Source organism: Chroicocephalus ridibundus, chromosome 10, assembly GCF_963924245.1.
Source record: "Chroicocephalus ridibundus chromosome 10, bChrRid1.1, whole genome shotgun sequence".
NCBI classification, from domain to species: domain Eukaryota; kingdom Metazoa; phylum Chordata; class Aves; order Charadriiformes; family Laridae; genus Chroicocephalus; species Chroicocephalus ridibundus.
The window spans coordinates 6,674,103-6,698,684 of record NC_086293.1 but is presented as its reverse complement, the minus strand read 5'-3'; the positions used below and the strand labels follow the sequence as shown (position 1 = coordinate 6,698,684).

The following is a 24,582-nucleotide window of genomic DNA, read 5'->3' as shown; positions in this document are numbered from 1 at the left end:
GGGGGTCCCCACCAGTGACGGGGTTTGGAGCCACGGATCGATCTGGGGATGTGACCTGGCACAGCAGCGATGCCTCGGCCAGGCGGCTCCTGCGGATGCAGACACCCCTGTTCATTGCTCATCTCCATGGGAACGAGCCATCACAGCTAATGATGAGTGCTTAAATGGCAGCACTGATGACAAACGCAGGGTCGATCTGGCCAGCGGTGCTGGTGGCCGCTCCGGGATGCCGGCTGGGGTTTCGCAGCTCTGGAAAAGCCGGGTAGCCACAGCCTTCCCCCACGGTGCTCCTCCTGGTACCCCCAGCACTGGCAGAGCTCCTGTGAGCCGCAGCACCCCAACAGCATCCCTGCATCCCAAGTCCTGCCCTTCACACGCCCGACCAAGGATACATCGTGATATATACTGAGATCCCAACACATCCTTTTAAATTTCCCAGGAAAATGTTAAGCCTGGAAAAGCCCGCAAAATATTCCTATCAGCATGCCGTGATTGCTACTAATAATGAATATAAATGCGAGCCCCCGGCACATGGCTGAGAAACTCCAGGCCTGTGCAATAGGGCCTTTCTCCTTCTTAAGTATCTCAGCTTTTCCTGAAATGCGGCAATTTAATGCCGGGGAGGGAGACAGTGTGTTCTCCAGCCACGTTCCTGCTTTTATAGCAGCCCAGGTTATAAATAACAATCAGCCTCTCCCGCCAGCCTGCTCCCCTATCCCCCTTCGCTTTTTTTAATCTTTGCCAAAGGTACTGTTTAGAGATCTTTCTAGACCATTTATTTTTAAATTACCAGCCAGAGGAGAGAAGAAGGGAAAAAAAAAAAGAAAAAAAGAAAAAAAGAAAAAAAGAAAAAAAAAAGGCAAAAGAAAGAAACTTCTGGGGCTGATAGCTTATCGGGAGGAAATCCAAATGTCACATTAGTTGAGAAAGTTGGAAGATTAAATTTTCCAACACCCTTCATCTGCTGCTGACATTTAGGGGCCTTTTTTTTTTTCCTTTTCTTTCCCTCCTCCCTCTCCTCCCCACATCTCCCCAGCGGGCTGAGCAGCGAGCGGCAGCCCCTGCCTGCAGCCGGCACCTGCGCCGTGCTTCTCCCTGCACCGGAGGGTGCTGAGGCTGGTGCGCAGCCTCCCACCATCGTCCCCTCGCTCCCAGCCCTCCCCAAGGACCTCCCCGGCAGGGGGGCGGGTGCCGGGGGGCTGATCTTGGGGTGAGCGGTACCTTCACCTGCAAACTGTGTCCCTACGGAGGAGGAGAAGCGATGACGTTGGGTTCGGAGGGGGACAAAATGACACGATCCCACTTCTCATCGCACCAGCCCTGCGTCCTGCAGGGAGAATGGGGACAAGGACCAGGGCTTGCACGGATGTCCCCAGGGGTGGATGCCAGGCCCTGATGGACACTGTACTGCCACCAGGTACATCTCTCCAACCACGGGAGGAGCAGTGACAGCAAAACTTCTCATCTGTCACGTTACAGACTGGGAACCAACAGCTCCTTGGCTGATGCGAAGCAGAAAATGAAGTCTGTAACGTGGTCCTCCAGCCGGGACCTGGGCACGGCTCCAACGGCTCCCACCAGAGAACAGCACAACCCAGGGGATTTTGGCCTCAGCTGTGAGTTAAGCATCATCCCCTGCCATAAACACAGTACTAAAGATGGAAAATCGCTTTATTTCTGTGTTGTTCTGCCTGCGATACCCAACTGAGATCATCTGCTGATTTGAACGCTTGTCCCCGGATAAACCCCATGGCCCTTGCTGGTGGCGAAAGGTGAAAACTTCACTTCTGCAAACATTTTGAGAGCCCTAGGGACCCCCAGGAAAACTTTCTGATGTTCCCATTTGTTAAAAACCACTTGGAAATCCAAAATCTGTTTAGGCAGATAGTAGAGCTGAGGTGAAAGCAAAATGAATAGGAAGCTCATTTCTTTCTTGCCGTAGTTAAAGCCGGCATAAGGCTTGTGAATAAGCCCCAGTTATGTTGAATAGGCATTGTCCATCAGAACTAACTCCATTTCAGCTAGATCCTGCTCAATTTAAATATAAAAATTGAAGCTAAATAAAGGAAAGACGGAAAGCACGCTATTCAGTTCCATTCAGACCTTCGGGTATCATCTCCCTCCTTTTTTTATTTTAGCATCACCTTTTCTCTCCATTATTTTTGCTGGAATTAAATTTGCTGGGATTTCACAGGGAAGCAGCAATGGCATTGAGAGGGAAGTGCCCTCCCTGCTGAACCCACAAAGTCTGGCAAGAGGACACCCCCAATTTTGCTCGATTTCTCCCCAGAGGAGGACTGAAGTCAGTGTGGCCGATGATGGATTTGCAAGGCTGTTCCTCCCCGAGGACACGCCACCTCCCTTGGGGGAGGCCTGGGGACAAGGGAGCTGAGCCCCACGGTCTCCTGGGACACCGTGCCATGCTGTGGTGCGCAGGTTCTCCCCCGTGTCCCATGTGCCAGGAGGACTCGGTGGGCACAGCTCTGAGGTCAAGATGCCTCCTATCTCCTAATCCTACCTAATATAAGCAGGGTTTTCTCCTCGCGTGCGGAAACGGCTAATCCCAACGGCCAGGAGGTGCCAGCTCGGATGGCTGCTGCCGACACCGGCTGGGAATGGGCAGCCAGGACCAGTCAGGGTAACACCGGGCATGGGGACGTCCAGCTCCCCTGTCCCCTGCAGTGATGGCAAGAGCCCTGCCCAGCCTGATGGATGCGTCAGTCCTGCTCCTTGCCCCCGCCCCGGGCAGGGATCTGCCCCGCTCCCCAGGCTGTCTTCTCCTGCCGCAACTGCCAGCCAGTTTTTCCTCTGCTTCTATCCAAAATCTGCTTTAATGCATTTTAAGCCCATTAGCACCATCCTCTCCGGAGCTGCCATGGAGAGCAGGATCTCCCCCTCCCTCCTTTGGCAGCTTCCCCCAGGCTGGGGAGGGACAGGAGACATCCCCTGCTCCGGAGGAGCAGGAACCTGAGCAGGGGGGACCTGCTCGGGAACGCAAGTGCCCTCCCCTTTGGTCACAGCACCAACCCGACCTCTCCCTTCCACCTCCTGGACTCTGTGAGCTCCAGCTTCCCCTGCCAAGGAGCCCTCCTGCTGTCACCGCCTGGGGACAATGGCACCAGTGGTTTGACAGTAACTCTGCTTTGAAGGCATCCATCCGCGGCTCCAGCCCACCCCAGCTCTGCTCTGGGGCATCACCTCCAAGACGGGGTGAGAGGAGAGCTGGAGCTTGGTATGGGGTTCATCGCGGAGCTGGTGGGACCCCATCAAGCCTGGATCCTCCCCCCCCCTCTGCATGGGGCTTTCTGAAGGCTTCTGGGGCCACCTGAGCATTATTTTTGGATGAAGCCGTGTGGTTTGCAAGCGATTTGCTGCCCACGCCATGAGCTGCTGCTCCTTCCCTCCCGCTGCGGTACTGTGCCCCAATGGCACAGCTGCTGCCAGCTCTGCCTCGGGGCAAGGACCGGTCCCAGGGCACCCAAGCCCCAACCCCGCTCTGCTCGGGGCTCCTGGCCAGCTCCGAGGACACCATGATGCACTCACTCCCCAGTGGACCTGTGCCGAGAGCAACATCGACCCAGTGAGCTCCTATTTCAGAAGGATCCCACGGCACAGCACAACGTAGGAACCAGGCGATCTGTCACCAAAGCAGGGTGCCGCGGGGCAGCAGCCATTGCCGGCGGAGCGCCCCACGCCCACAGCGTGGCACCTGAGTGCCGTCACTGTCACCGGGCGGAGGAGCCGGCAAATGCCAGCCCCCTTGGGAGCGCCAGGAGAGCGGAGCTGTCGGGTCTGTATTTAAAGCACTGATTGCCAGAAATCACGGGACAGCTGTGCCGGGAGGGGGGCAGAGAATTAGATTCAGCGTCTAATTAAAGGTTTGCTCTTCATTTGAATTTCAGATGCCAGCTTTAATTTTGGAAACTTTTGCAGACAGCGGAGCAACCTGCCCACCTGCCTGCTGCCGGGCCTGGCACTGGCAGACAGATGCCACCGTGGCTTGGCTAGGGGGGACTGGGCACTCGCTGCCCACCGCAGAGCCTCGTTACGCCAGCTGTAATGAATGCTGTGCCGTCATCCCCCGGTATGGCGCTAGGAGAGCCCCGGCAAGGGGCTCAGTGCTGGGATGGGGTGGTGACTGTGCCGGCGGCGCAGCAGGGATGGTACTCACATATTCGGTGTCAGCCTTGGAGTCGTAGTACTCGATGTCTTCCTCCTGCGGAGAAAAGGGAGAGCTGAGTTAGCACTGGGCAGGGATGGGGGTAGCAGAGGGGGCCCTCCCTTTTACTTGTCCCTTTGGCACCTCTGTCACCCTGCTGACTGCCAGCACGTCGCGGGGGACTGAACCCTGCCCACCCCACGCTGTCCCTGGGACATGGTTGGGACCCCACATCCCCCTCATCCTCTCCCCAAGGACCAGCCATCTCCTGCTGCGCTTCCCTCTGCTCATGGCTGCTGCCCAGCTGCAGCAGCGTGGGGCCATGCACAGCCTCCCCCATGGCCCAACAGCCCTGCCACGGTGCCACCGGTGTGACCGTGACCTCTGCACTGCCACCGGGTGCGAGGCTGCACCACGTGCCCGCAGCCGGCATGCTTTGGTCCTGCTGCAAGCATCGGAGCGGCAGGAGAGCCGGGAAGCATGGCAGGCAGTGGCCCCGCAGCCGGCAAAGCTGCCCTCCCCGCACGGCAGGAACAGGGAGAAAAGCACCCTCAGCTTCCACAGAGAAAGGCACGTCATTAATTTGGGGTATTTAGAGCCGATTTAGGCAGAAAGGTCTGCTTGGATTCCTCTTCCCCGCGTGTCAGGACGCGAGGCAGCTGATAAAATTCCTAAAGAGGCAATTCGGAGAGCGGCAATGCTGTCACAACAGCGTTTCGTGTGCCATCAGAAGGGGTAATTAAAGGGCACTCGGAGACTCGTCTCTGCGTGCCGGGACGCGAGCGCGCTGCAGCGGCAGCCGTGGCGGCGCTAACATGTCTGCCACTCAATCAGCCGCCAGCAGCCGCCCCGCAAACCAGCCTTCCTCCCCGCACGCACAGCCAGCGCTTCGGGATGATGATTGCCGTTATTATTTAACGAGGAAAGCGATGTGGGCCCAGAACAGAAACACAGCCAAAACCTTAACGGTGCTGACTGCATCCCTGTCCTCCCCACTCCTGCTCTGCCGCTGCCCCTGCGGCACACAGCCTGGCCATGGGCTTGTGCCGGGGATGGCGGCACCGTGACACTCAGCCCAGCGTGGCCACAGGCTTGTGCCAGGGATGGTGGCACCGTGACACCCAGCCCAGCCTGGCCACAGGCTCGTGTCTGATATGGTGGCACTGTGACACTCAGACCAGCCTGGCCACGGGCTCGTACTAGGGACTGTGGCACCATGACACCCAGCCCAGCCTGGCCACAGACTCGTGCTGGGGATGGTGGCACCATGACACTCAGACCAGCCTGGCCACGGGCTCATGCCGGGGATGGTGGCACCGTGACACTCAGACCAGCCTGGCCATGGGCTTGTGTCACGGCTGGTGGCACCATGACACCCAGTCCACCCTGGCCACAGGCTCATGCAGGGAATGGTGGCACTGTGACATCCAGCCCAGCCTGGCCGTGAGCTCATGCCAGGGCTGGTGGCACCATGACACTCAGCCCAGCCTGGCCACGGGCTTGTGCTGGGGACAGCAGCACCGTGACACCCAACCCAGCCTGGCTACACACTCATGCTGGGGCTGGTGGCACTGTGACACTCAGCCCAGCCTGGCCATGGGCTCATGCTGGGGCCAGTGGCACTGTGACACCCAGCCTAGCCTGGCCACCGGCTCATGCCAGGGATGGTGGCACTGTGACACCCAGCCTAGCCTGGCCACAGGCTTGTGCTGGGGACCAGAAGGTCTGAGCATCTCGCCAGAGAGCCGACACCACCCGCTCCACTGCCCTGGCCCCACCGGGAGCTGGCAGCCCCTGACGCCTCCCCAGCATGATCCTCTAACCACAACCCTGCTCCCCAGAGCCCTTTGCTGCTGCTGCTTCCCCAGGCTGTCAAGACACAAGGCCGTCAAGAGGTGGGAAAGCCCCTGGAGCAGCGATGCTGCTCTCTCGGGGGCACCAGTGGCAGGGGGACATGGCTGCGCGGCCGATGTCCCCTGGGGACGGGGATTGCAAAGGGCAGTTTCAGCATCCTGCTGGGCAGAGGGGCCGGTCCCTGCCATGGCCTCTGCGACTCTAATCACGGCGATAAGACATCACCGAGAGGGGAAAGTGAAAAAAACACCAATCGACGCAACATCTTCCAATTTCTGCTATTAAAAAGCCTAGTCATTAAGGGAATGTACTTATTAATTATCTGTGATTTGTTGTGAAATGCTGAGGGGTTTACAACAACAAGAAAAGAGGAAAAAAAAAATTAATTTCTCTTCGGATGCCCTCCCCGCGCTGCTGCCGGCCCCACGCACGCCCCTGCCCCTCGCCGGTGCTGCCGTCTCGCCGGGTCCGTGGCCATCTGCACTTCCTAATTAAAGGAACCCCCGGGAGACCCGTAACACAAACGAGCTAATTTCATGTTTAATGATCTTTAATCAGAAGTGAGTGTGACTAACAACAGCCATCCAGAAGGTGCTTTGTTATTCATTTTATCTTCCATTGGCTCCTCCAAAAAGCTCGGCTCCCCTCTGACAGGCGGTGGCCCTGCTCCTGCGGTGGGTGAGAGGGTGGCGAGGTGACACTCGGGGAGGAGAGCCGGTCCCCTTGTCCTGCTTTCACCGGCCCCAGTGCTACCATGGCATGGCATACCACAGCATGGCACGGCACGGGGAGCAGACCTCCTGGAAGGACGCCTCTCCCACTGGTTTCCCTAGGGATCACAGAGCCCTTGCCATGGGCTTTTTCAAGCCCTGACAACCCCAGGAGCAGCTGAGTGAGATCCCAGCCCCTCTCCATGCCACGGCTGAGGTTTGCACATGTGAGACGGCGCGTGTGGGGTGGTCAGTGTCACCACGGCCCTGGCCCCAGGACATCCTCTGATGCCAGGCTCCACTCTCCTTGCCACGATCCTGCTGATGCTGCAGGGCTTCTGGTATGCAAGGGAGCCCGCGGGAGCTGGCAGGGCATCCACATCTCTGGCATCCAGAGGCCAGCGGAGCCAGTGACAATTTATTCCAGGATGGAGGGACGGGGCCCTCAGAGACCCTCTAGAGAGATGCTGGGGGTCTCCCAAGAGGCAACACAGGGCCCTACAATTTCCTCTCCCTAATATTTGTTTTTTAAACCATGCTTGCCTCCTTCATGTAATCCCCTTTTCCTCCTCCTCTGGTCCACGTTAAACCCAGCACCCGGTCTGTGTAAATAGCACTGATATTTCTAGAGCCTTTCAGAATAAATACCAATAAAGAAAACAAGGGAGTGAAGATGTCGAGGGATTACAGGGCAAAACATTGCCCCCGTCTCTTGCAAACGAGCCTGCAAAAAGCACTTGGTGAAGGGGAGGCAGACGCCGGGTAGCTGCTCCTCGATGATATGTCAACTGCTGCCCATTTTCTCGCGCCATAATTGCCAAACAGCATCTGCGTAATGGCACTGCCAGCGCCGCGTTGCTGGCGGATAAGCACGGGGTTATTTCAGTCTCCTAAACCCTCACCGCAAGTGAGGGGGAAACGACTTTGGGAGTTCGGTGCAATGGCAGACCGCTCTGCAAACGCCGCTGAAGCCATCGCCCAGGCTTCTCCGGCAAAGCCACCGAGCAACCGCTGTGCCCACCCCAAACCTATGCGTTCGGTGTCACCAGGCAGCCACCGGCCAGGGCTTGACCCAGGTGGGACCTCCTGGATGGGGCTCTGGGGATGCTGCGTGCCAGAGTCTCCCTGGGGACCCTACCTCCTGCTTGTCCCCCTTGAGCCCTCCCCACCAACCCCGTGCTCCACTCCTGCGCTGATTTTACAACAAAATGCCATGCAAAAAGCTAATTAACGAAACCAGGCTGCGAGTGTCTGGATAACCGCAAGCTGGAGCCCTGCCAGCAGCTTGAGGGAGGACCCTGCTCCAGCACAGGCTCTCCCTGGCCAGGTTTGAGCCAAAGCCCATGACAAGGAAGGACACAGGAGGTCTCCGGTGGGCAGTGAGGGGCACTCCTCCCCGCCACCCCCCCCCCACAGCCTTCTCCAAGAGCACCCAAATAGGTCTTTTTCCACCTAAAACAATCACAGCAACTAAAAATAACTTTAGAAAGGTCAGCACTCTGCTATCTCTCCGCAGCCCGGCAAGATCAGGACGGAGGGATGCTGGCCCAAACCTCTGAGTCAGTGGTCTAACGAGGTGGCAATCAAACCACGTCACGCACACAGCTGCCACCACCCTGAAAAAGTCTCGGAAGGAGCTGCCGGTGGCACATCAGCTCCTTGCTCCAGCCCATCCAGCCGGAGCACGCAGCCGGCAGTGACACAGCAGAGGGGCCACGGCTCGCTCTCCCCTTACAGCTTGTCTATAAGATCACCCGAGCTGGCTAACCCCTCTCTCACGGATCTCTTGTGCTCTGCAGGATCACTTGCGGCCGTTTTATAAGGGTCACCCTGCTGACTGCATGCCCTGGGCATGCTGCAGTTTTGCAGGTAGCTCCCACTGCACTGCATTCATTTTGGTCCATCTCAGCCCTCCAGCTGCAGGTTTCATTTCTCCAAGCGGCATGGGTGACCCCTGCGGTCAAGAAATCTCTTTCAAGATTTAATTGGCTCTGGAAGAGCCAAATCCTGCAGTGGTTTGCCTTCCAGGCACTTAGGAGGAACTCGGAAGGCGGTGGGCAAGACAAACTGCCTCTTTCCCAGGCAGGGCCAGCATCCCAGCCCGCAGCGTGCCCATGTGCAGATGAGCCAGGTGACCGGGATCTGTGCCTGGGCATCTCAGCAGGTGGGGAGAACACGCGTGGAAGCCAACATGCCCACACAGCACCAGCGGCTCTGCTCACAAGCCCATCTTTCCTCTGTCATCAGCACTTACAACGAGCAGTGAACATTTAGGGAGTTCTTCATGTCTCTGAACCATTAAACACGCAGAAATAGCAACAGATTTTGCTTATAGCTGCACCTTTCGTATGGAAGATAGCCTGCAGCGTGTCACGCGCCTCCCACCACCCACAGCCTTGTGTCTGCATTAAGGGCTGGGTGGCAGCAGCGGACGAGCAGGGGGACACAGTGTGTTCCCACCGTAGCATTGCTCCTGCCAAGCCCACCCGCATCAGGAGGAGCGGGACGGGACTGGCCGATGGCCGTGCCCGGGGACGGGTCAGTGCCGGTCAATCTGTCCCAGCTGGCAGCTGGGGCTGGAGGTCCCAGTCAGGTGAGGGCTCATCCCAAGCTCTCCCAGTCCTGCAAGAGGCACAGCAGCCTTCTCGGCTGTGTATCAAGACAAATAAAGTGTTTCTGCACCAGCTGCCACGGGGCAGTGTGAGGGCCACAGCCAGGAACAGGCTCCCAGAAGGACTGGATGAATTCCTGAGTGAAATTCTGCCCTGGAATCACAGCCACGCCTGGCTCTGGGCATCAGGATAAACACCGGCAGCAACTGGTAGGAGCCAAACCATTTATTTCCACTGGGCTAGAGCTGTCCTTGTCCATTCGCATCACGATGAATCCTTCCCCGCTCCCCGGGAAGGGGAAAATATTCATGGTTAGCCCCAGCCACCACGGGCTGCCGGACGGACCCAGGGCCGCACTGGTGGGGACCATGCCTCTCCTGCAGCCCTCGCCAGGCGTGTCCCCTCGCATCCCATCCAGCAGCAGAGGCCGTATGCATTACCCAGGACAGGTGGAAACAGTCATCATAATCTGCCTTGGCATCTTTTTTTTTTTTTTTAAAAGCAATTTCCTCCCTCTGCCTCTCTGACGGAGCTGGGGAAATATTTAAGTGACCCGTCAACAGTTTTTTCATCTCCCTGAGAAGATGTTTTATCTGATCCTGCCTCGCCGGCTATTCTTCTTTACACGGCATCTCCTGTCCGCTCCCGCTCCTTCGAGCCTGCCTCGAATGCGATGTGGCTGCTTCTCCCCTCCGCTGCACCCGGGTACCACGGGGATGCCAGCACCTGCGCAGAGCCGGTGGGTGCCGGGGACCCCCTGCTCTGCCAGTGATGGGATGGGATGGAATGGAATGGGATGGGATGGGATGGGATGGCAGCGCCAGGAGGGAAGCCAGCGGCCCCCACACCAAACCATCACACCCATGGGACTGCCACGGGTGGCCCGTCCATCTTGCAGAGAGGGGGGGCGAGGGGAGCCCCCTCCAGCCCCGTCCTTGGCTTTCAAGAGGGAACGGCACCAACCCGGGGTTTTTGTGAATGATTTTCTTGTTCTGCTTTTCGGCCAGAACGGCTCTACAGCAAGGTTGGTGCTTTAACACAGTAATTCTCCGAGCGTAATGAAAGCTGACATTATATCAAACACAATAAAGACTCTCAGTTGATGGAGATCATTCCTGAACACACAAACCCATTAAACTGAAAAAAAAAATATCAATTCTACACACTTGCCAGCCAAAAGAAAATGTGATTTGTTATCTAAAAGGGGGTTATAAACACAGCTTCAATGCACTTTCTGTGCTGTAATGAAAACTGGGCTTGAAATGGCAAGACGACTGCAAATTAGAGTATTTGATTTTATTTTCTAACTTTTTAGGTAAACCTTCTACAAGGGCAAGTGCAAGGTTACGGCGACGATCTTTCTGTTCTCGGCCGATAAGTAGGATCTGTAATTAAAGGAGGAGAAAAATGAAAGGGGGATAAGGAGCTGGCGTTCGCCCTTCTAACGCTGCTTTGAACACAAAGCCCTGCCTGCATCGCCGCGGCAAACCCGCAGGAACAGCCGCCGGTGGCCACGCGCGGCGTGGCACGGCCACCGCTCCCACCGCAGACACGCACCGGGCACACCGTGCCCAGAGGGATGCTGCATCCAGGGCTGTGCGGCCGTGGAGGGGCATCCAGCCGTGCCGCCACGTCCCCCTGCTGTATCCCTCACCTTTCCTGGGCGGCCGGGAGCACAATCTCTGTTATTCTTCTTGTCCTTCCCTATTTGGCAAACAGCGATCCCGTTTTCCCCGGAGTTTCGTTTCTAATGGAGCTTGAAATTATCTGGGCTTTGTTATTTGCTTGCGTGCTTGCGGGCGGGGGTTATGGATGGAGACAGCGGCGTGGGGCTGCCCGTGCTCCCTCTGCCGCCTCCGCACACCCCACCGCACCCCCAACCCACCCACGCTGTGCCCAGCACTTAAACCCTGCCCCTGGCAGCTCTTACATCCACAGCTCAATGTATAGCTATTTTTTCTTTTCCAAGAAAAAGGGCTCTCTGACCCTTCAAACGCCCCTTTCGAGCACCCGAAAGGTGGGGAGAGGTGGGAGGCAGGGGGGTGGCAGGGGAAGAGGGGAGCTTCCCAGTGTAGCGATGGAAAATGCAGCAGGGAAGAAAAACTGGGAGAAAAACAACAGTAATAAACATTTTATGAAGCAGAAAATGGCTTATAAAGAAGTCAACTTTTAAAGGCAATTTATATAATCCTGCCAAGCGCACATAAATGCAGGGATGGCTCTCTGCAGCGTCGGAGTGTCCCTTAAAGGGACAAATAGCTCCGGCCGCCCCAGCAGACTGATCGGCAGTGGCGACGATGCCCTGGGATGCATTTTGGAGCTGGTGGCACAGACCTGCGCCTTTGACGGTGTCCCCTGGGTCAGCACGGCCCCTGCTGCCACGTGCCGTGGGTTGCAGGACACCACCGCTGGTGGTGCTGGGATGCGGCTGAAGGTCTGGAGGAGCACCTAAGGCACTGGAGGAACGCGGAGCATGTGGTTGGAGAGGAGCTGGGAGAACATGGAGCCGGCTGGGACACCTGACGTGCAGCAAGGTGGCTTGTCAGCGAAGATAGACGCAAAGGATGGCAGCAAAATACTCAACAGGACCTTCCTGCGTTTTTATAGGTACGTTGTGCAGGTGTCTCGCCTGAGCAGGGCGGCAAACAGAGGATGGAATCCTAGTAAACAGCATTGCGGCGTGGAGTGCAGCCCTGGCACCTCCATCTGCTGCCGGGGATGGTCTGCACTGCTGACATGGCTGGGGGACACGGCTGGGGACATCCGGAGCAGGGGGACAGCCCTGATGTGCCTTGAGGGACAGCCCCATGGCTCTGCGCAGAGCGGAGCCAGCCTGTCCCGGCAGACCCCCTGCAGAGCCCTGGGTGCAAGCCTGGAGGCCAGAAGGTTCTCAACTGGGAAAACTGGTTGGCCAGGCCACTGCAAACTGGGAGCTTTTGGTGGTCTCTTATAGTACCAGTGCCGGGGGGGTCCCAGCATCCCGTGGCGGGAGCCTGCCCCATGGCAACAGGACCCAGCCCTCGCCAGGGGTGAACGTGCATCCCTGAGAGACCCTCACTGCGCAGGTGGGGAAGGGCACGGCCTCTCCCCACTCCACACCACCAAGGATGATACAACGGCCCCGCACTGCCGACCCCTTGTCCCTGCCCTCTGTGCCACCCCCAGCTGCCACCCAGCCACGGGATGAAATGAGCCAGAGGGACAACGTGAGGGGTGCCCTTGTGCCATTGCACAGGTGACCTTGGGGCTAAGACTGCTTTTGGCCAACGGCTTTCAGCCAAGGGTCTACCTTGACTTCTGCAAGGCGTTCGACACGGTCTCCCACAGCATCCTCATAGGGAAGCTTAGGAAGAGTGGGTTAGATGAATGGACAGTAAGGTGGACAGATAACTGGTTGAAAGATAGAGCTCAGAGGGTCGTGATTAGGGGCACAGAGTCTAGTTGGAGGTCAGTGACGAGTGGTGTTCCCCAGGGGTCAGTACTGGGTCCAGTCCTCTTCAGAGTATTCATCAATGACCTGGATGAGGGGATAGAGTGCACCCTCAGCAAGTTTGCCCATGACACAAAGCTGGGGGGGGTGGCTGACACACGGGAAGGCTGTGCTGCCATACAGAGAGACCTGGACAGGTGGGAGATCTGGGCAGAGAGGGACCTTATGAAATTCAACAAGGGCAAGTGTAGGGTGCTGCACCTGGGGAGGAATAACCCCCTGCACCGGTACAGGTTGGGGGCTGACCTGCTGGAGAGCAGCTCTGTGGAAAGAGACCTGGGAGTCCTGGTGGACAACAGGATGACCATGAGCCAGCACTGTGCCCTCGTGGCCAAGAAGGCCAATGGCATCCTGGGCTGCATCAAGAAGAGTGTGGCCAGCAGGTCGAGGGAGGTCATCCTCCCCCTCTACTCTGCCTCACTGAGGCCGCACCTGGAGTGTGTGTCCAGTGCTGGGCTCCCCGGGTCAAGAGGGACAGGGAACTGCTGGAGAGGGTGCAGCAAAGGGCTACCAAGATGATGAGGGGACTGGAACACCTCTCTTATGAGGAAAGGCTGAGGGATTTGGGTCTCTTCAGTCTGGAAAAAAGATGGCTGAGGGGGGATCTTATCAACACTTATAAATACGTAAAGGGTGGGTGTCAGGAGGATGGGGCCAGGCTCTTTTCAGTGGTGCCCGGGGACAGGACAAGGGGTAGGGGGCACAAACTTGAGCATAGGAAGTTCCACCTAAACGTGAGGAGGAACTCCTTTCCTTTGAGGGTGGCAGAGCCCTGGCACAGGCTGCCCAGAGAGGTGGTGGAGTCTCCAACTCTGGAGACATTCCAAACCCGCCTGGACGTGTTCCTGTGCCACCTGCTCTGGGTGACCCTGCTCTGGCAGGGGGGCTGGACTAGATGATCTCCAGAGGTCCCTTCCAACCCTATGATTCTATAATTCTATGAAGCGCTCTGGTGCACAGGAGAGCTCTGGGGACACAACCCTGGCTTGACATGAGGGGTCCGAGGGTGGGCATGGACAAGGAGCAGGGATGGGGCAGGAGAGCATGGGGCGATGGGAGCGTTTTGGGAAGGGAGAAAGCACTTTGCAAAGCCCCCCGAGGTGGGAGGCTGAATTCCATCCCTTTGGGAAGGCCAGCATGGCCGGTGTGTGGCTGGGAAATGTGAAAAAAAGCGGAGAAAAAAGAAACTTCCCCCATAGAGATGGGTCGTGAGTGATTGCTGGCAGCAGCCTCCCAGCCGCTCGGGCTCCTGCTCCTGTTTCATTTTCCCCCGGACTTCCATAGCAACCCATCTGCAGCGAGGTTTAATGGGGCTGCCATTAGCACTAATGCAGCGCAAACACTCAGCATCTGCCGGCGCGCCTTCGGATGGAAACACAAAAATAACCGCGCTCGCCACAATCTGTCATCGACTCCGGGGCGAGGTTAGGACGCGACATGCCGGGAGAGGAGGGGAGAGCTGCGGCCAGAAGGAACAAGCTGCTTGGTGGGGAGGAAGGAGAGGAGGAGCTGGAGATGCTGCGCTGCTGCCTTCGGTGCCCGCTGCCCGTGCCAGCACCGGCAACAAGCCGGGGGCTGCAGCAGGGCCGGTGTCACTGTGCTGACACACAGGTCTGACCATGCCCTGCCATTTTATGGCCAAAGGACAGCAAAAGGAGGTTCAATGCCAGCAGTGGGAACCATTTATGCGTCCCCTCCATCCCTCTGCTCTGCCTGGGAGACAGGGCTGAAGCAGGCAGGGCTGATGCAGGCAGGACCAGTGCAGGCAGGGCTGAAGCAGGCAGGGCTGAAGCAGGCAGGGCTGATGCAGGCAGGACCAGTGCAGGTAGGGCTCCCTGCTGGGGAGGAGCAAAAGCCCAGCAGCCCGGGTGCTGTGCGCGGAGCCGGGCCAGTCCATCAAGTGTCCCAGCCGGGTCTGGGCTGTCCTGATAAAAGCTGCGGTGAGCTCTGCGGTGACGCATCGCTGCACATTGTTTCTGGGTGACTCGCTCCTAATTACCTTGATTAAGTGGTTGCAAACAGTGCTATTAAAAATATTTTTTTTCTACGAAAGTGGATTTCTGAAAGGTTTGTGCCGTGAATGGCAAAATGAGCCAAGAGCTCCCCAGTACTACAGCCTTTCCCAGACTGTTTTGTACCCTGGTATCCCCCTTGCAGCAGGTCTCGGTGACCACGAGTGACAATGACAACTGTCTGCTGGACAGAAGGGCCCGTGGGGACACCTCACCTCTCCTTAGCGAGGCTGTGCCTGCTAAGGAAGGGAAAGCCCCTGCAAACTCAGCCTTTCCTGGTGCCTATGGGACACAGCTCCTGGGGGGACGAGAACTGGCCACGAGCATCCGCCCCATGCCGGCCATGTGGCGAGCAAAAGCCAAGCAGCTCAACACCTTGCCTTCTCTTCTGCTCCTCCTGCCTCTTCCTCTCCACATCAAACCCTGGTGACCATCACCATCGGCAGGAGGGTCTGCACGACGGGATGTGGCTCCATGTCCTCATCTCCTCTCCTCCCCAAGCAGATCGTGGTTGCAGACAGAGAAACACCCCCCAAAACGCACCAGCGAGGCCCGGCAGCGGGGCTGTCCCCGGGCTGTCCCCCCAGCGACGGCAGGGGGTTCCCCGGGGCTGGGCAGGATCCAGCCCGACCTGGAGGAAGGTGTTGGGTGGGTCAGGAGTATTTTTTATTGTAGACTCCGTTTGCACTGGAAGGAAAACAATCTTTCCTTCCTTTTGTATTATCATTATAATTTGAGAGCATTTCCAGGCAGAATCCTTCAGGTTCCCGCTGAGCGCCATCACCGCCAGAATTACAAAGTCAAATGCAATCATTAAACCCGCATTTTCCCTCTCCTGGCCCAGATTGCTCCTTCCCCCAGAAACAGCTCCCACCGCCACTGCTGGCAGCTGCCAGGGACGTGCCGGCGTGTGACCATGGCCGCTGCCATCACCCCTCGCGAGACCCCGCTCAGCACCAAACCTGCTGGGGGTGAGGGTCTCCCCACACCCTCAGTGTTTAACCACCAGCTTGACCTTCACCTCCTGCCTTCTCCTTACAGCGTGCGCTGGAAACAAGCTCAAAATAGCTTCATTTGCTCTCGTTAGCGCTGGCAGCTGGCGGTGCTGGGGCTGCCTGCGTGCCGAGGAGACGGCATGGCTAGTGGTGGCTCACGAGGGAGCCAAGAACAGGGCAAGGAGGGAAGGAAGAGCTGAGGGATGGGAGCTGGGATGGGATGAGGAGCTGATTCCTGTGCCAGGAGTCATCCCCGAGGCTGGTGCCTCCACGGAGCCCAGCGTCCAGGAGGGAATGGGGTGGGAGCAGCTGGGACGCGCACAGAGCCTTACCCGGATGTTGTCCTGCCAGTGGTGAGCTTTCTGGAACTTCTCCGCTGCGTTGGCCAGTCTCTGCAAAGTAAGCAGGAGAGGAGAAGTGAGGCCGGGGAAAGCAAGAGGAGCCAGGCACAGTCCACATCGACCCAGGAGTGTGGATGCCACCCCAGCACCCGCCCTCCCTCCATTCCGGGGATCCCCCAGGACCCCAACACCTCTCTGCCACGCAAGGAGGCAAGCATGTGGGCAGTGATGCCTGGAGAATGATGCCCCAGGCACGGACAGCCAGTGTTTCTCTGCCTGCTCCCGCCTTTCCTGAAGCAAGCCGGTGCCTCCAAAGGGATTGCTGCCACTTGAACTCAATCAGGGCTGAGCCATCGCAGCATGGTGGCTGCTGGTGTTACCAGTGGAGCTGGGCGGGCTCTTGTTTGCACCACAGGGCAAGGGTTGAACCCGGATGCCTGTGTCCATGGCCCCCAGCTCTCTGTGGGGCAGGGCAGACCCCCGAAAACAAAAAACCCTTTGAAATGCCTCAGCGCTGGGGCCCAGAGGTGTGCAGCTCTGCCCACGCTGATGAACCTCTCCAGGTGCCTATGCCCTCCTTCACCCGTCGCTGGCCCAGGGCCATCGGCTTGGTAGCACGGAGCCCATCTGCAGCACACCAGTGCTCCCAGGGAGCCGGGGAGCAGGAGAGGAACCATCTGGGAGAGGCAGCAGCTCTGCCCGGCTGAGCTGCCTGCCCAAGGCTCACCCACAGCTGGGGCAAGCACAACCTTGCCCCCCAGCCATGAGGCCTCAAAGGAGACCCAAGCATCCTCATCCTGATGGCTCCAGAGGCAGCAGGCAGTTCGGGCAGGCTGCTGCTTGGCTGGGGTAGAACCAGGGCTCGCCAGGAGCAGCGTGAGGTGACGCTCAGCACCGGGGCGGCCTCGCTGGGCTCGGGCTGAGCCATGAGAGGCCTCGCCAGCATGGAGAGTGCATCAGGGCAGGGCTGGAGAGCAGGAAGCCCCTGGGGTACTGGCAGTTGCTGAGAAGAAGCTGCAATCCAGCCTTTAATGGCTCCAAAGGGGACAGACAGCAGCCCCGTGGCACCTGGCTCAGCCAACCCGCTCCCCACTGGCCGCTGGCTTTACAAGGCTCCCGGGGAATACACACTGCAGAGGTCTCAGCTCCAGGGTTGAGTGGCTAATTTGTACAGGGTTAATTAGCCATGAGGCTCGTGAGGTTGTCACAGCCCAGGAAGGCTCCCTAGCGAGTTAGTGGGAGACGCATGAAGGATGTGCCTAACAGCAGGCGCTGCTGCATCGCCTGCTCCTCGGTTCCCTGCATCCCGCAGCAGGATGGGATGGGACACACTCTGCTCCACGCTCTGCTCCACGCAAGCGATGCCAGCAACCGGAGTGCGGGCAGGGAGGGGAGCCCCAGTCACCGCCAGCCCCCCAAATCAGCTAGGAGGAGGAGAAAGGGGCACCAAAATCAGGGTGACAGCCTGGGCCAAGCAGCAACCCCAGATCACAGCCTGGGGAGCATCACACAGACACAAGACTCCCGAGGTTATTGCATGCCCGACTTTCATGCTGTGAACCACAAATCCCAGAATAAACCAGCACTTCTTTGCTCAGCAGGGACCCGACATGCTGGTGAGAGTCCATCGGGGCGGCAGTGGAGTCCAGCTACGTCCCTGGGTATTTATTTCCCCAGGGCGTGGAGAGAGCCTGGAGATAACAGCACACACACACGAAACTATGGGGGTGGGCAGGAGCCCTGGCCACAGCCACACGTGCCACAGCTGCCATCCCTGCTGTCACCAGTTCCTCTGGCAGGGATGCAAAATGCCTCAGCCCTTCTAAGCGGATGCTCCGAGGGCAGGAAGCCCCAGGGCTTCATGGTGTCTCCTTCAGGTGCCCCCACTGCCTGCAGGAGAGTGGCAGCACCCAGCCCCGGCAGCACCCAGCCCCGGCAGCGTGGCAGGAGCAGGGTGACGACAGCGGGTGCTGTATTATCAGGAGCACAGCAAAGCCCAGGTACTCGAAAGTAAGGCAATGAGCGGTGAAAGACATCATAAATCTGGCCCTCCCCAGCCAGAGAAAGCAGCTTGTTCTTATCAGATGCAGGGAAACGCGTATCCATCACCACATAATCTCAGCACACACTGGTCGAAACTTTCCCGTTTAATCTTTTCTCTCTTTTTTTTTTTAATCTTGATTTCCAAATCAAAGTGCTTGCTTTCAACGGCCAGCATCCAAGGGCAAAGATCAGCTATCATGCTGAGCGCTGAAACAAAATACCTACAGCTCCAGTGGCAAAGAGAACGGGAGACAAACCATGGCTGGACAGAAAAGCCAAGTAACGTCAATTTTTGAGGCAGTTTTGTCAGGGGGGGGACTCCCCTGCACAGCCACGGCCCTGTCACCCCCCAGCTGCCTAGAAAAGCTGTGGCCCAGTTCTGCACCTCAACCCCCCAGGCTTTTCTCCTCTGTTTATATATCGAGATGGTTGATTAAAGGCGAGCATTTATTCCGAGTTGCATTTAAGGCAGCAGTGATGAAATATGCATTTTTCTATACTTGATAAGAGCGTGTTTGTTTATTACGGGCCAGGGTAAGATTTATGGACATCTTTAACTATTCATCGCCCTGTGCCAAGTGCCTGGAGGGTTGCAAATGGTGCAGCGAGGGACAGCTACACCCAGGAACGACACTTCCACAGAAGATATTCTTCCTCTGGAAAACATCAATTCATCAAAGTCGATCCAGACACAACTTTGTTGCTTTTTTTTTTTTTAAAAAATATCCAGATGTTCTTGTTTGATAAATAGCACGTTGCGGGGACAGGGGAGCCCGCAGCAGGGTGGCACAGCCGTAGCAGGGTGCTGTGCTGGCTCCTGGCTGCTGCCGGACACCTGTCCCAGAAGTGTCCCCGCAGCCTCCCAGCTGGTGCTTCTGCAGCATTTTCCTTGCTAAAGACATTTCGGTCCTGTGACCAAGACAGGGACTGGGAGGAGAGAGGGACGAAGCGGGCAGCCAGCCAGCCCTCCTCTGGCACAGGGGATCCTCTGCCTGCCTCCGTCCCTGCTGGGGAACATGCCTGGAGCGATGCCGTGTCGGGGGGCTCCCGTAGGACCAGCCCCATCCCATCCCTGACTGGTACTAAAGGGGAGTCCAGAGACAGGGTGCTGGCATGACGAGGATGGGTGATCACTGGATTTGGCACCCTCCAAAACTGTGGCAACAGGGAGAGGATCCCCAAAAGCTATTTGGGACAGCTTTGCTCACAAGCAGGACCCAGAGTTGCGTGTTAGGGCTGGGAAGGTGCTGCTGCCCCAGCAAACCTCCCCAACCGCATCTCCCTGGGGAAGGAGACGGGTCTGCCTGGAGCCACACACTGCTGCAGGACATTCCCATTAATGCCAAATGAGTTCATCATGAATAATGTTATCGTGATCAATACAGCTCAAGGATTATTTCTAATCCTTAATAATGATTAAACCATTATTTTTCAAGTGTTACAGATCAATCAGTCCATCTCGAGGTGCGCTGCGTGCAGGGACTGTGAGATGCCCGGGATGCAGGCGGCACAGCGGGGAGCCGGGCTAGGGTCCCCTGCCCTTACAGAGCAGCCACCAAAACCTCCTGGGGTCAACTGTGTGGTTCCAACAGCATGAAAAATTAGAGGAATTACCAAAAATAAAGCACGTGTCTGAAATACCTGCAAACTTCCAGCAGGTTCTGCTGCAGGCACTGCCCTGGCCGTGGCACTTTAAGGAGCGCGGTTCTTTCCCCAGAAGTCACCGAGGGCTAAGGACAGGAGATTTAGAGGCTGAAACCACCGAATTGAAATGACTCCGCAGGTCATAAAAGGCCAGCAGGAGATTTGCAAGGGATTGGAGATCCCGATGGCGGGGTCTGCGAGGGGGAAGGTGCTGAGCGGGCTTTATCGCTGCCTGGCCTCTTTCGTATTCCGCACGGCGCTCCTCTCCGCCTCGCTGCTCACCCAGGCAGATCCATCAGGAGCTCCCTGCTCAGCGCGCTGGCTTGCCTGGGATTAAGGAGCCTCAGGGACTGCACGGACTCGGGATGGGCAGGTGGCACAAAAGGTGGCACGGCCGGTTGCGCACCCTCCCCCCCGAAAGCCACGTGGGAAAGGAGAGGGGGGACGAGGTGGGTGACATTTGCTCTGCCTAGAGGGTGGCACATCCAAAGGCACAGCTGCTGTTTTCCCCCCGCTTTGCTCCAGGGCCTCATTTCTCATCCCCGATCCCCCACAGCTCACCCACCCCACCCCAAGCATGGCCCACCCACACACTCGCCCACAGCAGCCCCTCTCGGGGGGCAGCCGGTCCGATGCCCCGAAGCTGCTGGGACTGTCCCTGCTGTCAGCATCCCCGCTGCTCGAGGGGACAGCACGCAGGGGGACTGTCCCCAACGTAGCAAGCACCCAAGGGTGCTGCCCACCTCCTCCTCATTGCCCCTTCTCCCCGTTCGCACCTGGGGCTCTCCTGCATTGCTCCAATAATTTTGCACAGTGGCTTTCCACGGGAAACCAGTCCAAGGCTTTGCTAAATCTCTCTTCGCAGCCCCCACATGGCAATAAGTATGTCCGGGCTGTTCCCACCTCAGCCAGATCAGTGGCTTTAACTTGGGAGGCAGCGGAGCAGAGACCAGAGCGGCACAGGGAGGCCAAAGGCCAAGGCTGGATTTATAAAACAGGATTACAGCAAACACCCCACGAGAGGAGACCGAGCAGCCCTGCATAACGGCAGCAACGCCACTCTTGCATCCCAAGCCTCCCCACGGAAATAAAGCACCCCACACCTGTGCCGACACTGCGGGATGCTCCTCGGGGAGCCTGGGATGGTGTCCCAGGGTTCTCCCAGCTATGTGTGCCCAGGGATATTTGCTCCAAGGGAGAGCGGCTCCTGCTAAGCCTTCATTTAACTGCCCTCCGTGTGGCTGTTATCACCCTCATCTTGGCACCTTCCCCAACGGCGTGAAGTGTATTAACCTCCCGCACCTGAGCACGCAGCTGGAAGGAGAGATCTTTGCTGGAGATGAGAACAGCCCAGTGCTCCTGGGCTGGAGAGGTCCACGCAGCATCTCACCATCCCAGCCTGTCTCCCAGAGCGAGAAAACACGGGTGAAAGGTTAAGACAAGAAGGTGACAAACACACACGACAAAGCCAAGCAACGCAAGCCCCAGGGAGAAACACCCCCCCAGGAGCTGGTTTTGTAGCTCTTCCTCCTCCATGATGAAGGAACAAGGATGGCACAAGCCCTCTCCTTTGGCACCAACATCCCCCTCCATGGAAGAGGCACCCCGAAACCGTATCTGTTGCATCTGGAAAGGTGAAAGCCCATTCCCAGCTTCACACACCTCCACCCTGGTCTGCCTGCGTGCAGCAGAGCAGAGGACACCTCTCACAGTCCCACCAGCTCTGGGGTGCCACCACCCCAGCTCTCCCTCTCATCCCCAGCCCATCCTCTCCCCCTTCACCGAACTCGCTGCACACCCCCCCCAAGCAAACCCTGACGGCACAGCGCGCACGCCAGCATCAAAAGATGATCAACCAGCGACAAAAGATGACAACCCCCTTATATACACATAGGGAATATAAATCTTGAATAAACACTGTAAAGCAGCGAAGCATCTCATCCTGTAATAATCTCCGAGACAGTTGATCCCAGGGCTCTTATTACCCCCGCAGCCGTCATCTGAAATCCAGTTGGCAGCGGGCTCAGCCACGGCTGAGTATTGATCAAGGAGGCAGCTTCAAACACGCTGCAGCGTTTTTCTTTCGGAGCACTAACGCGTTCATCAATAACTCCCTCGGCCGCGTGGAGGGAAAGGGGTGGCCGGAGCCCATCTCTCCTCCTCTCTCGCCCACATCCAGCCCGTCCCGAGGCACTGGCTGACAATGCTCTCCTGCCCGTGGGAGGGCAAATAGAGCCCCAATGAGGAGTAAAGAGCAGGCGGCAAATCCTCCAAGGGCTTCCAGACCCCAGTGTTGAACTGGTTGGTTACAAGCACAAACCTGGAGCCAAACCAGAGCCAGAGCCACTGCAGACACCATGCGGGGCAGTGGCACGGCCAGCACCCAGCTCTGGGAGCCTGGCACAAGCCCCAAAGCCACAACTTTCATCATTTTACTGACCACCTCAGTCACTCACGGCTCTGCAGAACAGCTGCGCGTGGCTCTTGTTCCCCTGTCAGCGTCTCTCTCTGCTCCTTCTCCTCCAGAGCCACAATTCTTGCTGGTAAGAAACACCATCACCAGTCCCGACAACCACAGGGACGGGAGGAGCGAAACACCCCCAGCAGAGGTACCCGTGTGTTTGCAGAGGGGGGAAGGAGTGATGGGAGAGCATTGCTGGCCAGGGGGGGTTTCTCCTACCCTGAAGTATCGCTCAGGTCGCCAGAACAGCTTAACTTCTTGCGAAAGGAAAAGCACCAAGGGCGAAAGGACAGTGCAGCTAACCAGGCATCCCGCGGCAGCCGAGCCTTGCTGGGCATCCTCTTCAGCTCTTCTCCCCTGGGAGAAAAGCCCCTCTCTGTTATCCTTCTCCTGGTGTTTCTGCCCTCCCTGAGGGCTGACATTCGCTTTCCAAAATCACAAGCAGGCTCTGCCCCAGCTCCCCATCGCCCTGGCTGTTCCCCAGGAGGGGAAAAGGAGGGCGGGGGGGGCCATGCCCTGTGCCCCCACAGGGACGCCTGTCCCTGGGGACCAGCAATAGCAAAGCCTCAGCTCAGCTGCTCAGAACCTCCCCGGCTCCTGTTTTCACCCACACAATGCCAAAAAAACCACTGCCCCATCCCGCCTGGGGGAGGAAGGGTGAACACGAGGGTGCAGGATCTGTCCCCACCTCCCCCAGCAGCGAGACAGGGACGTGGGATGCAGGACGGATGGCCAGGGCTGGGCACAGGCAGGGCCAGGCAGGCCTGGGCTCTCTCAATGTCCCCTTCCCCTGCACGGAGACAGCAGAGGGGGTTCAGCCACTCTGGCATCGCCGCTTCCCGCATCCTCCTGCCTTCCACCCTGGCTGTACGGCAGCAAAACCTGCTCCCGCGTTAGATGTGCCTTTAAATCACACTGCTAAATGCCATCGTGCTTAAGCCCTGCTGAAACGTGCTTCTGCCTGGCTTCGGGACACAGCCAAGCCAGGCACACTTGCCTCCTCCGTTCAGGACCTGAGAAAAAGCACTTTCCCCTGCCCCCTTTGCAGGCTATTTGCAGTCATGATACCTTTCTGCATCTTCTACAGTTGATGGAGAAGAAAGCAGGGTCCTCTGCTCCGAGATCCCCACATTCTGCCAGAGGAAGAGCCAAGCAGGAGGCTTCAGCTGCCCAGCCTGCTCTTGATGGAAGTCTCTACCACTTCCATAGTAGTCAGATCAGTTAAAGTCTAACTATTTAATTGCCTAGATGAAATTTTGTCTGGCAAGGAAGAAAGCCTCTCTTGGGATGAAGCTGGAATATTGATAGCTGCCTCCTGGGAGGGCTGGGGCATGTCAGCAGCATCCCAGAGGGGTGATGGATACAAACCACCCGACAAATGTGGCTCCAGCGCTGTTTGTTGGCTGCAGGTGGGACAGACGTGCCAGGGATGTCCAGCTTCAGGGCTGCCCATCCCCATCTGAGCCCCCCGGTAATTGCAGCACCGCTGCCAGACGCACACACCGAAGCCAAAAGCCCACCAAGCACCACTCCCCGTGGCTCCTCCTATCAGCTGCTTTGGGGAGAGCAAACACCAGGGTCCTGCTGTGTGCTCGGTGGCACCGGCACGGCAGGGACGGCGTGGGCGAGCTACTGGGCACAAACATGGCATCCCAGCACGGCGCAGCAGGTCTGCCGGAGGTCTGAGAGCTTGGGGACTCTCTCACCCATGGCTTTCATTAGCTGGGTGACGGGCAGCTCGTTTGCTGCACAATAAGGTTTCAGACGACCAGAAATAATTCAGGTCAAGATGCTACAAGGTCACAGCTGGGAAAACGTGATCGTGGGAGGTTCACCAAGCTGGGGAGGAGGACAGGGTGCTGGCCCCGGCTCCTTCCCTCTCCTTTCCCTGATGGCTCCGGGCGAGCAGTGGGCTTGGAGGGATGCAGCTCCTGCGAAGGGTTTCAGGAGATGGCACCTTACAGTACAAGGTCCCCGGGCGGCCTCAGTGCATCGGGAGGGTCATCAAACATGTTAGTTGTCATCTCAGCCCGCTGCTCCAGCCCCGTCTCCTCCCAATCCCTGACTCCAACAGCTCTCCCTAAACCACATTCAAATGATCTGCGGAGCTCCCGTTATGATCATCAAGTAGGACCTGTCACAGTTCAAAATCCGTTACAATAGCCACGAGGCATTTCTGTGGCAATTATAAGAGATATTTTCACTTAAAAATCAATTTTACTTTGAGCTTGGGGGAATAGCTTTTTTTAAAAATAAAGGAA

General features: G+C 57.6%; 1 protein-coding gene across 2 annotated transcripts in view; it reads right to left on the bottom strand.

Moving 5' to 3' along the window:
• CACNA2D2 (calcium voltage-gated channel auxiliary subunit alpha2delta 2) overlaps nucleotides 1–24,582 on the bottom strand; it is a 226,952-nt gene that overhangs the window by 30,377 nt on the left and 171,993 nt on the right. For both annotated transcript variants that reach the window (XM_063347779.1, XM_063347780.1), the window contains exons 4-5: nucleotides 16,165–16,224; nucleotides 4,172–4,216 (exon numbers count right to left, since the gene is read on the bottom strand). In XM_063347779.1, the coding sequence (XP_063203849.1) occupies nucleotides 4,172–4,216; nucleotides 16,165–16,224 (105 nt within the window). The remainder of the gene's footprint in view (nucleotides 1–4,171; nucleotides 4,217–16,164; nucleotides 16,225–24,582) is intronic.